The sequence below is a fragment of the Phascolarctos cinereus genome, unplaced genomic scaffold (assembly GCF_003287225.1).
Source record: "Phascolarctos cinereus isolate Bilbo 61053 unplaced genomic scaffold, phaCin_HiC Scaffold_3;HRSCAF=262, whole genome shotgun sequence".
Taxonomy (NCBI): domain Eukaryota; kingdom Metazoa; phylum Chordata; class Mammalia; order Diprotodontia; family Phascolarctidae; genus Phascolarctos; species Phascolarctos cinereus.
The window spans coordinates 239,195,073-239,209,717 of NW_027555736.1; the positions used below are offsets into that span (position 1 = coordinate 239,195,073).

The 14,645-nt window shown below is 37.5% G+C and overlaps 1 protein-coding gene across 1 annotated transcript in view; it reads left to right on the plus strand.

Moving 5' to 3' along the window:
• LRRC9 (leucine rich repeat containing 9) overlaps positions 1-14,645 on the plus strand; it is a 143,832-nt gene that overhangs the window by 58,123 nt on the left and 71,064 nt on the right. The window contains exons 16-18 of the mRNA XM_020986480.2: positions 342-554; positions 10,273-10,392; positions 13,886-14,077. Coding sequence (XP_020842139.1) covers positions 342-554; positions 10,273-10,392; positions 13,886-14,077 — 525 coding nt within the window. The remainder of the gene's footprint in view (positions 1-341; positions 555-10,272; positions 10,393-13,885; positions 14,078-14,645) is intronic.

Here is a 14,645-nt window from a genome sequence, read left to right on the forward strand (position 1 = left end):
TTTTGTTGATGACTTCCATGATTCTCATAATCAGAAATACTGTTACTCAGAACTAAAAATTCCCCTCTATTAGGTTGCTATTGTTAATAATAACTAAATTTTACATAGTGTCTCAAGATTTACAAAATACTTTTAATCTGAACAACCCTGTGAGGTATACTATAGGTGTTATCTTAATTTTATGGATGAAGAAATTGAGACTCATTGTATTAAGTGACTTACCTACTATACCATTAATAAAAACTTAATTGTCTTTCAAAATGTCTATTTCATCTGTTCAAAAAATAGTACTACACATAAATTAATGTTTAAACATATTTTAATAAATATTCTTTGTTTAGGTCAAGACTCATTCTTTGTTTTCTGCACTCAACAATGTTATTGCAGAAGGAGCAAAAAAAAATCTAGATGGATCAATGTTGTCTCATGACCTGAAAATTGATGAGGAAGTTATAGAAATGGAGCCCAGGGTAAAGTCTAGAACAAAACTTAATAATTTGGATGAAAAAGCAATACTTTCATTTGCCAAGACCAATATTTACAGCCAAATAGTGGTGAGTATTGTTAAAAATTGTAAGTGAGGTCCAGAACCAAGAACTTGGAATCAGCATCTGACATTTGAGATCTAGATCTTGTTCATAATATATTTGAACCAGGAGTGGTGGAACCAAGTTTTATGCGATATGTATCAGAACGGTTTAACCTTCTGACTTCTAGATGAGATGAAGGGTTTTGGAGGACAAAATAGATTCCATCCTATATATAACATATAATATATTATAATATAATATATAACATAACAATATATAATATAATAACCAAGTAGATTAAATTTATTTAATACATAGATCCAGAACAGATACAAGCTACTCTTAATAATTAATAAGCATATTATGAAGAAGTTTCAGCTTTACAGACCAAGCTATCATTGTGCGAATGGCAGACAATTCTGTTTTACTTTGAGACTGTTATGAACAAAATTATTCTAAATTCTACCTTTCTGGCAGAGAGCTCTGTGTGTGTGTGTGTGTGTGTGTGTGTGTGTGTGTGTGTGTGTGTGTCTATGAAAGTCGTAGGACTGTAAAAGGAAAGGCAACTGTGTTCCTCACTTAATACCTTTGACTTCAGGGATGGATCATAGGATCATGGATTCAGAGCTAGCTGGCCATAGATGTCATCTAATTAACTTCCTACATTTAAAGATGGGGAAACTGAGGCCTAGAGAGGTTTCAGTGACTTGCTTAGGGCCACAGGAATAGTAAATATGTAATTTGAGATTCAAACCCAGGATTTCCTAATTCCAAATTCAGCACTCTATTCACTACATCTCAGTTCATTTGTGACATCTAATTGATACTTCATTAGAGTTGAGTTATGGTACTCAAGATGGATGGACAGCTAGGTGGCAGAGTGGATTGTGTTCTGGGCCTGAAGTCAGGAATATTCCTCATTCTGAGTTCAAAACTGGATTCAGACACTTATTAGCTATGTGACCCTGAGCAAGTCACTTAGCCCTATTTGCCTCAATTTCCATATCTGTAAAAAGAGCTGGAGAAAAGAAATGGCAAACTACTCTAGTCTCTTTGCCAAGAAAACCCTAAGTGTGGTCATGAAGAGTCGGACACAATTGAAAAATGACCAAACAACTCAAGGTGGAGAGGGATACCCCTCCAAGTTTCTTTCAAAATTAAATGCATATATGCTCCTGAAAAATCATGAGACTTGGAATTTTTCTCAAGAATTTCAGAAATAATTTTTAGAGACCATAGCTTCTGCAAACAAGTATTGAATATTCACAACTGCAAATTCAACCAGAGCAGTGTAACTTTCTGATTTTAGATGAAATGTGAGAAGGATGGAATAAATAGGTCAATCAAAATAGTTAATTTTATGTTATCCCAACACATTTAAAAACTAAAAATTATAGCTTCACTATGGCAAATTGATCTATGCCATTTTTTCTGTGTTGTAGTGTACTTTGTAAGTGACATAAAAATAAAATACTATACTGCACAGGAAACAATACAAATTTCATGGAAAATTTCAGGCCAATTTTGACGGAGACAAAGTTTGTCTTAGGTGGCTCCCTCCCTCTTTAGCATCCTTATTTTCCTCTCCCAGGTACCCTACCAAGAACCATATTGGCAAGATTCTTCTCTTTGATACAATACCTTAAGACTACTTTTTGGTACCCAATGCCTGGCCTTATGGTTCTCTCTTCTGCTAAAACATATTTCATCTCCTTAGTGCTAATCTGATAAACTGGTCTGTGCTAATAAAAATGTAGCATCTGCACTTTTTCAGTTGTTCAGTTGTTTTTCATTCATTTCTTCACTGCCAATGTCCAATTCTTCACTACCCCATTTGGGGTTTTCTTGGCAAAGATAGTGGAGTGGTTTGTCATTTTCTTCTCCAGCTCCTTCTACAGATTAGGAAAGTGAGGAAACAGTTAAGTGACCTGCCCAGGGTCACATAACTAATAACTGTCTAAGGCCAGATTTCAGCTCCAGAAGATAAGTATTCTCCTTGTATTCATCTGCTTAACTTCTTTCTTGTTTATTTTTTGGTTAGATTTATCTAAGTCTGAGAGGGGAAGGCTGAGGTCCCCCCTAAGTATAGTTTTACTGTCTATTTCCTCCTGTAATTCTTTTAACTTTTCCATTAAAAATTTGGATGTATATATCTCTCTGCTTCAAATGTGTTTCTTGTAAACAACATATTGTTGGATTCTGCTCTTTAATCCATTCTCCTATCCACTTCTGTTTCATGAGTGGGTTCATCCCATCCACATTCACAGTTATGATAACTAACTGTGTATTTCTCTCCATTCTATTTCCCCCTTGTGTATCCTTTTCTCTCTTTTTACTCTGTCTCTCCTCATAAGTCTGTTTTGCTCTTTCTCCCCTGTAAATGCAACTTGGGCAAGCGATAGTGCCTTTCTGCCCTATACCTAAGGCAAAGGTCCCCACTTTCCAGTGAGCTCCCACAAGCATTCCTCTCCACCCTGGTCTGTGACTAGGCCTCCTGCATGCCTTGTGTGGCAAGCACCAGTGCACTGGTGTTCTTTTCACCCCGGACTGCAACTGGGAACTGTGCATGGGCAATACAACAGGGATCTGCACCCTGTGCCAGAAAGTATAATCTCCTTCTGACCCCCCCACCACAGTCTGTGTGCTGAGAGCTCCTAAAGTTGCTGCCTTATAGATTACTATTCAGTAGCCTGACTAAAGAACTCTTTATGTCATTGTTTTCTTCAATGACACTTAATAATAATTAGTTACACTTAATGAGTATTGATACTTGATAACGATACTTAAGGAGATGAAATTGGAAAGCGCTACTGTACCTACTAAAGAAATCTGTGCTGGAGGTGACACAATTTTGTTGGCACTTACGTCGATTTTCAAGATATCTCAAAAACAGAGATTCAAAACAAAAAGGACCACAGTTGTCAGGAATACCTTTTAAAAATACGAATAAGAATGTATTCATAAGCAATAAGAATAGATTAAGTAAATTTATATAGTTCCTAAGTTTACAAAATGACACTTCAGTATATACTTACACATATCTATACATCTAAATATATACTTCAGTATATACGTGTAATGACCTATGACTTCATTTCGATGGGATTTACCTCTGCCAAATCAGAGATTCCAAGCACGCCATGCTGTGGTGGATGGTTTCTGTGAATTACTTCAGTTCTGTAGTGGACTTGATTCCATTCACATGAATGCTCTTTTCACCAGTACAGATCACAAACTATATCCAACTTCTTATCTCGTCCACACCTGAGTCTTATCCACATCGTCCCGTAAACCTTCCACAGAGATCTAATCCAACCTAGCAGGGTTCTTCTTCCAGATCTCTTCTCACTGCTCATTGAGTATCCCTTGATCTCATTTTATGACTTAAACTGCCACTTTTTCAAGTCATATGCTTCTCTTCTCTGATGATATTTTTTTTATTGTTTTCTATGCTTAACCCTTCTTTGGTAATACATTGAAAGCTATTTGCACCAACCATACACTTCTGCATTGTCTGCCCTTTTGGTAATCAGAAACTTCTGTTCTTCAGTGATTGTGGCATTCCATGACTTGCAGCCAAAAATTACCATCCAAAGAATATTAGTGTTAAAGAGATAGACTTTTGTTTGAGGAAGAAGCTGGAGGTCTTTTAAAACACTGCTGTTTCCAGAACTGTTCAATTCTGGGTTTATTTCATTATCTAACTTCAATTTTTGTCCAAAATATTAAAAAGACATATTAGATAGATAGATGGATGATAGACAGACAGACAGACAGGTAGATGAGTAGGTAATACACTAGTGGAGTAGATCTATACTTTATCCATCTGCCTGCCTATCACAATCTGGACAATAGGTATTTTTCATCAGCTTGATTTTTTCTATAGATAATTATGTCTAACTCTTGAATAATTCTGGATCTCATTTGTATGTATTTCATAGAGCCTTATGACTCCACATTGTTAAAGAGCTTAAGGCAATTGGCACAATAACATCTGTAAACAAGAGCATCTGAAAGATTGCACAGCTCACAGATATTTCTTCCATTTGAACTTGGTGTTATACACCCTCTGACTGTGGAAAATATCCTTGGTGAGCATTCATCTCCATGTTCTATGCCTCACAAAATATTAATAATCATTTTAGAAAAAAGTTCTCTCCATCGTTACACCTTTCAAGGAGTTTTGTATGATTTTGACCTGTATATATAGTAGGCATCTTCTTGTAGGAAAGGCTTAAGCTATCATTCTATGCAGCTAAATCAATTTTTTAATAATCAACAAACAGTAAATATAATGGGACTTTGTATTTGGTGAACCATTTAGAGAACTGTGTGATTATATCTTGTCTCCTGCAAAATATTTTATAAGATCCTTCCTAGTCCCCCTTCAAAACTTCATCAAGGAGTCCCTTTGATATGTGTGTGTAAATTATTCTCATAAAAATTTGGTAGGAATGGGAAAATTGACATGTGTTAGTAATTAATCATATTTTCTATATTTATATGATAACATCTGTGATTTTTCCATGAGTCTGATATCTTCCTCTCTGTGATATGTATTGAGAATTGATCCCTCAGTTCCCCCCAGAATTGTTTTTTCCCCTACAAGGATTGCCTTTATGTGCACTTAGTTTAGTCCAATTTTTCTTTTTAAAAAATATATATATTTTAACATTCCTTCTTTTCTTTGTAAACTTAACATACACCAGCAGATAATTGACCTTGCAATGTACACAGAAAAGATGATTGTGTATGAAACTGTGATTTTCTCTTTTTTGGTTTTTAAAAGTGTGTATGTATATGCATATACATATACATCTACACATACACATACACATACATGTACATGTACACATATACATATATATGAATGTGAGTGTGAGTGCAGGTGTGGGTGTGTACATATACATGTATATGTATATATATATATATATATATATATGTGGTTTTAAAAATATTTCATTGAAGCTCTTCAGTCCTTTACTCTTTCACGTTTGCCTTTTTATGCTTCTCTTGAGTCTTGTGTTTGAATGTTAAATTATCTCTTCAGCTCTGGTCTTTTCATCAGGAAGTCTTGGCTTATGTTTCATGAAGTATCCATTTTTTGCCCTGAAGGATTATACTTATTTTTGCTGGGTAGGTTATTCTTGATTGTAATTCTAGCTTCTTTGCCTTCTAGAATGTCATATTCCAAGCCCTCCTCTTCTTTAATATTGAAGCTGCTAAATCTTGTATGATCCTGACTGTGGAGCCACAATATTTTAATTGTTTCTTTCTGGCTACTTGAAGCATTTTCTTTTTGACTTGGGAGCTCTGGAATCTACCCATAACATTCCTGAGAGTTTTCATTTTGGGATCTCTTACAGGAGATGATTGGTAGATTATTCCTATTTTACCCTCTGGATCAAAGATATTAGAGCAGTTTTCCTTGATAATTTCTTGAAATATGTCTAGGCTCTTTCTTTGATCATGGGTTTCAGGTAGTCCAATAATTCTTACATTATCTCTCTTTGAGCTGTTTTCCAGGTCACTTTTTTTTATGGGATATTTTACATTTTCTTTTACTTTTTCATTCTTTCAGCTTTGTTTTCTTGTATCCTGATAACTCACGGAGTCATTAGCTTCTACTTGCCCAATTCTGTTTTTAAAGAATTATTTTCAGGGCAGCTAGTGGCGCAGTGGATAGAGCACTGGCCCTGAAGTCAGGAGGACCTGAGTTCAAATTCGGCCTCAGACCAAACACTTGACACTTACTATCTGTGTGACCCTGAGCCAGTCACTTAACCCCAATTGCCTAAAAAAAAAAAAAAACAGAATTATTTTCTTCAGTGAATTTTTGTACCTCCATTTCCATTTGGTCGATTCTGCGTTTTAAGAAGTTTTTTTTCTTTATTGAATTTTTACACTTCTTTTACTGTTAGGCCAATTCTGGTTGTTACAGTGTTTTCTTCAGTATTTTTTGTGTGCCTCTATTACCAAGCTATTAATTCTCTTTTCATAACTTTTCTTGCATGACTCTTATTTCTTTGCCCAATTTTTCCTCTACACCTTTTACCTTTTTCTTTAACTCTTCCAGGAATTCTTGTTGGGCTTGGATCCAATTAGCAGTTTTTTGTTTTTTGCTTGTTTGTTTGTTTTAGTAGCTGTGTGCACGATGTTGTCTTCTTCTGATTTTATTTCTTGGTCTTCTCTGTCACTGTAGTAGTTTTTTATAGTCAGACTCTTTTTTTGTTGTTTGCTCATTTTTTCAGCATATTTCTTGACTTTTAACTTTATGATAAAATTGGGCTGTGTTTACCTGGGGGTGGGGAGACACTGTCTCAAGCTTCAGGCTTGTGTGTGTGTGTGTGTGTGTGTGTGTGTGTGTGTGTGTGTGTGTGCGCTATTATTTTCAGAGCTAGTTCTGGATGTCTGCAAATTTTTGCTTCCAAAGTGATGTGATCCTGAGAGAGGTGTGGTCACTGCTTTCCTAGTCTTTACCCAGGAAGGGCCCCTGATCCCCTGCAGCTGCTAGTCCTAGCACTCCTCTCTTCCCTGCAATCTACAACCCAGAGCTGCATATGTCAAACAGTGCCAGCCATATCCAGTGCTAGCAAAGGGTTCCCTCTAATCACTTTCTGACCAGCTGTCCAATCATCCACATATTCCTGTATTTTGTAACTTTTTATCGTGAAAGAGTGGTTCATTTTGTTAAAAGCTTCATCTGTATTGATAATCATGTGATTTTGTTATTAATATGGTCTGTTATGTTTCTACTTTTGCTAATGTTGGATCAGCCCTTCCTCTCTCTCAATTGAGAGCTCCCAAAACTGCTGCTGGTGCAACCAGTATTGCTCCTGCCACACTTGTGAGCTGTGGACAGGCCTCTACCCAGGTATCATAAACTTCTCTTGCTGACTTCCTAAGTTTTCTTAGTCTGGAAGAATATCACTCTGACCTTTTGTTGGCTCTGCTACTACAAAATTGATTTGAGATGTAATTTTAAAGTTGTTTGGAGGAGAATGTTAAGGGAGTTTGGCTTGGTTGCCTCTAATCTGCTGTCTTGGTTCTGCTCCCATCCCCCTTGATTTTGCTTCCCCTAGTTTCTTAGATTCATCTCTAAGATTCTCTAAGGAAATTATTATATCTGTAAAAAAAAAAAACCAAAAAAACAGCCCAGGATTTTGTTTTTTCTTTGCCTATGCTTATTCCCTCAATTTCCTTATCTTATTTTGCTGCAATAGCTACTACTTCTAGAGGTATATTGAATAATAGTGACAATGTACACACTTGTGTAGCTTCTAGGTGTGGCTGTATACCCAAATATCTGTTTCCTCCTCACCTGTACTCCTCCAACCAGAAAGAGTCATCTTGGAAACCTCACAGACCACCCTGACTGTGTCTCCTGGATAGTTGGAATGGGACTTTTTCTGGTCAACTTTGCTCCCTCTCCATTCCTTCATCTCTCTCTCTCTCTCTCTCTCTCTCTCTCTCTCTCTCTCTCTCTCCCACCCACCACATCTGTTCATTACAGACAATACAAATGAAAGACAGGGTTGTAATCTTGAGGACTAGATATAAAGAAGGCTCCAGGGGCCAACCAATGCTTCCTCTAATAGTGTATTTATTAAATGTACAGAATAAACAGTTCATAAAATATGCCCCCAGGTTTTCTCCTTGACCACTAAGTCATAAATGGAGTTTTAGGGTACATATTCTGTGAGATATACTGAACTTTTCTAAGCTACAGGGGGGTGGGAGGGTACAATATACTTGGTTTGTGCTTATAGTCCTACTTATCAAAACAATAGAGAATAAACCTTTTTATCTTAATGAATCAAGCTTAAACAGAAAACAATACCATTGTAAAACAAAAGATATGCGTAAAAAGGAATAGAAAACTCTAGGGGAGAAAAGGAGAAGATAAACAGGGGAGAGAAAAGTGGAGAAGATAGAAGATGCTTGCCTTTGCAACCAAGGGGGAAAAGTCCATTATCTCTCCTGTTCGGCTCTGGTTGGCAATTTCAGTCTTTTGGACTTCAGATCTTCCTTGAACAGTCTCTGCCTTGTCTGCTCCACCCATTTCTCAGTGGCCCCAAATTTCACATGGTAAAATTTCCTATTCTCCCAAACCATGCATAGTGAAAATCTTGAGCATCGTGAGCTCCCTTCTTTCAGGGGAATTATTTCATGCGTACTTGGAGAAGCAGTACTTGCTTTACCCTTGATTTTATTAGGAAGATCTTAAGCATTTTTCCATTGCAATTGAAGCTAGCTTTTGGTTTTAGATAGACATTCTTTAGCATATTGAGGAATCATCCATATATTCCTATATTTTGTAACTTTTTATCATGAAAGGGTGGTTCATTTTGTTAAAAGCTTCATCTGTATTGATAATCATGTGATTTTGTTATTAATATGGTCTGTTCTGTTTATACTTTTGCTAATATTGAATCAGCCCCGCATTTCTGGTACAAATCTAATGTGGTAATAATGTATAATATTTTAATATTTTGCTTTAGTCTCTTTGCTCATATATTATTCCGCATTTTTGCACTGTGACAGGCAATATGATGTAGTGGATAGAACATCAGCTTGGAGACAGGAAGGCCTGTGCTCAAGTCTTGACTAGGACACATGTGTCTGTGGGCCCATAAGCAAGTCACTCAGTTCTATTTATCTATCCCTAACTTCCATTCTGACCATCAGTGTCACATGTCTAACTCTTGGACATTTCAAACTGGATATCCCAGAGACATCTTCAGTTCAACATATCCAGAATTTAATTCATTATCTTTCCCCCCAAACCCTCCCCTCTTCCTAATTTCCCTGTTATTGTCTCAGGTACCACCAACCTTCCAGTCACTCAGACTCAACTAGGTGCCATGCTGTACTTCTCCCTCTCACCCCTACATACAATGGCAAGCCCTGTTGATTTTACCTTCATAACTTCTTGTGTATTTCCCTCATCTCTCCTCTGACACCCTCATCACCGTGTACTTAGATTATTTCAATATTTTTCTCATTGGTCTCCTTGCCTGAAATCTTTCCCCACTCTAATCCATCCTCTACTCAGATATATAAGTGATCTTCCTAAAGCACAGGACTGACCATGTTACTCCTCCATTTAATAAACTGGTGTCTTCCTAATACTTGCAAGATTAGATATAAAATCCTCTGTTTTGCTTTTAAAGCTCTTTATAATTACTCCTTCCTACATTTTTATTCTTCTCACACTTTACTACACACTTGCACATCTTCTACAATTCAGAGACACTGGCCTTCTTGCCGTCTCATCTATAGCAAGAAAGTCAAGATTGGTATGATTTTTTTTTCCTCCAATAGTATGTCTACTTATTGGTCAATGGGCAAAGATATCACATTTAGAGTATCAACATCCATCTCTACCCAGACCACTCTGGTGGATTTTCTCCTTCATAAGCTGGGCTATGATCACAATAGGGAGGCTGCAGGGCATAGACTTACTTCTTAAGGGCAAGAATTCACCTAGATTAGATTCTGCTTGTAAAGTCTTCTAGTTGAGTGAGGACTTGCCCAAGATTGCAGAATGCACATCTGGGGGATAGTGATGTCCCTTAGAGACAGACTGAATGACCTGCAAGGGCTGGTCCCTAAATGAGGAAATAGAAAGAAAAAACCTCAATCTTAATTTAATAATTGGTTATTAATATAATAGAAAATAACAATTTCAATATAATTAAATTTCTTATAGTATTTAATTTTCTTTTTACTATTGTTCTAGAGTCTGAATCTGCATGGAAACAGCTTGAATAAACTGAGGGATCTTTCCACATTAACAGGGCTCCAAAAACTTATCATCAGCTTTAATGAATTTACATGCTTAGATGATGTGTACTATTTGGTAAGAAATCATTCTTATGATATTACTTTCTTTAAATGAAATAAATTCATCCCATTGTAATAACCAAATTATGTGTGTAAATTTGGGCAACTAATTGTAATAGAGTAATAAGAGTACTGAGCTTAGAATAGGGAATATCTGAGGTGAAATCCTGCCTTCAAACACTTAATATCTGTGTAACTTCAGGTAAGTCACTTAACTTCTTAATCTCTCTATCCTCTTCTGCAAAATGAGGGAATTAGACTCCATGCTTCCAAAGTCTCTTCTATTTCCTCATTCCCTTCCTTCCCATTTGTCATATCCCATCCATTATCTCCTTCATGACTGTCAATGTTATTTTTATCTCTTTGTTATTGTTTCCTCTTTTCTGACTTATCTTTTCTACCTGGATTTCACATGGTCATGTTAACTTTCCTTCATATTGACATAGATCTCATCTACTGGTGACTATAAGGAGATCTGAAGTAGCAAGTGGATGGAAATTGTGCATATGTGCAATAGGTTCATTATTCTACTTTAACCATATTTCTTCTAGTTTATCACTTTTTCATTCTTTATCATAGGCTTGATTCAAAATTGAGGGAAGGTACTGGCAGCTGGGTAGATCATAAAAAACTTCACATAGTAAATGGTGCTTGAGCAGAGTGATAAAACAAAGTAGGAATTCAGTCAACAGATATTTATTAGCACTTAACTCTGTCCCAGGCACTATGTTAGGCACTAAGGATTCAAGTATGAAGAAGAGGTAAATATGAAGAAGCTGTGCCTTCAGGCATGGAAGATAGTTTGTGCCAAGGCACAGGAGCAGAAGAGCAAATATTTTGTATGAGGAACAGCAAGAAGTGCAATTAGACTCCACTATAGATTATATGATTGGGGAGTAATGTTGAGTAAGTCTAGAATGGTAGTTGGGTGCTAGACTGTCAAGGGCTTCAAATGCTCAATGGAGGAGGTTGGGCTTCATCCTAAACATACTAAGGAGACACTGGAGTTCAGTGAAAAGTGGGGGTGGGGGTGTGCAGGTTCAAATAGTTCAAATAGGCTGTATGGAGGGTGGATTGGAGAGGAGAGAGGCTGAAGGAAAGGTGCCCAATTAAAAGACTATTGCAGTAGTCCAGGCAAGAGATGAGGAGGGATTGAGTGTGAGGGGGAAATGCAAAAGAGGCTGTCAAGCAGTGAGTGAACTAACATACGCTTACCACGTTCCCAGCACTGTGCTAAGTGCTGGAGATACCAATACAAAAAGTGAAAAGATCCCTCCTCTCGAGGACTTTGACGTTGAAACAGGAGAGACAGCATGGAGATATCTAAGTACGTACCGATGAAATACCAAAGAAGCATGCAGTGGTGAGGAGGTGGAGCACTAGCAGTTGAAGGGTCAGGAAAGTCTCCCTACACAGTGCAGCCCTTGGAGGAAGAAAGGGCGTCTGTGAGGTGGAAGTGAAAGGGAGTGCAGCACAGCACACGGGGGACACACGGCATGCCGGGCACAAGGAAAGGAGAGAAGGCTCGTCTGGCTGAGACATACAGTGCAGGAAGCGGGATAGCATCCCCTATAGCTGGAAGGATAGATTAGGCCACGTTGGAAGGGAGGTTGGGTTCCATCCTAGACATACTGAAGAGGCCCTGGAGTTCATCTCTTTCAAACATGCCCCATTTCTGTCAAAGGCACCACTCTCCTTCCAGCATCTCAGCCTCATAATCTCAGCATTATCCATGATGGCACATTCTCCTCCTGTACATCAATGCTGAGATGATGAGGCTGAGATGCCGGAAGGAGAGTGGGGGTGGGGGTATGGCATGTTCAAATAGTTCAAATAGGCTGTGTGGAGGGTAGATTGGAGAGGAGAGAGGCTGAAGGAAAAATTAATCTGAGCTTATATCGTATCAGGCAATATGGTGCCACTGGAACTAGTTGAATAGGGGAGTGACATGGTCAGATCTGCACTTAAGGAAAATTACTTTGGCTGCTCGCGTGGAACATGGACTGGGGGGGAGAGACTCGAGGCAGGGAAACAGTAAGCCATTATAAGCGTTTAGATGAGAGGAGATGAAGGTCTGAACTAAGGTCATGACTGTATGAGTAGAGGTTATCTAGCAATAAAGTTGGGTTCTGTTTTGGACATTTTGAGTTTTCGATGTCTCCAGATCATTTAGTTTGAAATGTGTCACGAGACTAATGCTCAAGAAGGAGTCTGGGGCTAGATCTTTGAGTCATCTGCATAGAGATGATTATTAAGTCCTGATGAAAGAGACCACAAGTTAAGTGCCCCGTGCCAACAGGACAATTGGATAGCTTTACTGCCCACTGATGGTTTTACTTCAACAATTTCATGCACATAGTCACTCAGTATATACTTGTTTTGAAATTACAGATAAATCCCCATGCTTATCCCCGCTCTCACACACCACTATACCCAAAGGTATCTAGAGGAACTGAAAGCAATAGAGATCATTCATTCATACTTTGGACACTGCCAAAGCTACTTTACGTGTGTGACAGATTTCCATGTGATGCCCAAGAAGCCTTTTCGTGGGAAGATAGGCAAGGATGAGGTTGAGTGAGACTATTACAAGATAACCTTTCTGGGTAGGGCTTGCTTTTGGAAGCCATTCATTTGGGCCAATACTTATAAACTTTTTCATTAGCTCTACACATCACTGAAGGTCTACAAAGTATACCAATTCTTATTCCAAAGAATCTTAGAAAACTATATTCCCCAGGCCCTTGACCTCAGTAGTGATGATAGATGACCAAGAGAAATTTGAGACTGTGACAAATCTGGATTTTTGCTAAAGATGTAGGGCTGTTCACTCTATGGTTGACTAGGAGGAATATAGTCCAAAAGATCAAACTTGAGAGACTACCTGAAACCACTACATGCCCAACTAAGCTTGAACCCTTCGTGTACTGGAAGTCACACCATTGAAACCCAAAGAGACTCCCAGGAAGGGAGATGGAAGTGCATGCCCTGTGGTCTACTCACATGGCAAAAAAGGGACAGGTGCTGGCAAAACACCTTCTTCCCTTTTTACAGATGGGGAGACTGAGGCCCAGAGAAATTAAGTGACTTGCCCAAGGCCACAGAGGTAGTTATTTAGAAATTAATTATAATACAAAGTGTAACTTATCTAGCTCTGTTTTGCCCTCTGTAAAATATAAAATATGTTTTTACAAGGCCATATGAATATAAATATAAAATATAATATAAAATGGATTAGATTTGAAGTGTACCTTCACTCTTCTTTTAAAAGTGAACTAAAACAACTTGCCTCTTCTTTATCTCACAAGAATAGAATAGGAATCAATAATGAAATGTCTGTAATGAAATACAGAAAGTTTTTTGGAAGAATTCATTTATTCGTACCATTATGAAGATTAGCCTTCCAACAGTTACAAGGCTCTTTGAGTATGGAAAAAAGAACTATATTAATGTAAGTACTTATGTTTTAGCAGTAGTAGCAATATCATTATTGTACCTTTTTTTTTCAGTATAATCTTGAATATTTGGATGCAAGCCATAACCACGTGATAACTCTTGAAGGATTTAGAGGTCTAGTGAAATTGAAGTACTTAGACTTAAGCTGGAATCAGCTGAAAAAAACTGGAGATGAAATTAATATTTTATGCAAACATACTTCAAACCTTCTTAATCTTGATATTCGACATAATCCATGGCAGAAGGTATGCATCAGATATATTTATTTTAAAATATTCTATTTGCTTATAATAAGCAAAATAACTATAATTTGTGTTTCAGTATAATATAATATTGTTGTTAAAATATTATTATAATCGTTTAATCCCTATGCATTCACAATTCCAAATGCCCTCTATAACCCCTTGACAAAGTACTCGTCTAATGTCTGACACCCGAAGACTTCCAGTGATAGGGCACACACTAATTCCTGAGGAAGTAATTCTACTTTTAGACAACTCTAATTTTTAGGAAATTCTTTCTGCTCTCAAGCCAAAATCTGCTTCTCTGCAGTTGGCACCCAGTGACTTAATTCAGCCTTCTGAATTCTAAATCCTCTTCCACATAACACTTCATCTTCTTCAAGACAGTATACATCTTCTCCCTAAATTTTCTCTTCCCCAGGCTAACCATCCCCAGTTCCTTCAACAATCCTTATATATCATGATTTTTAGTTCCTCTTACTACCCTGCCTGGGTTCCCTCTTCTAGCAAGTAAAGAAATAAGTATTGGGGATAAGGTAAGATAAGTTTCTCAGAATCCTTCCTAGAGTAT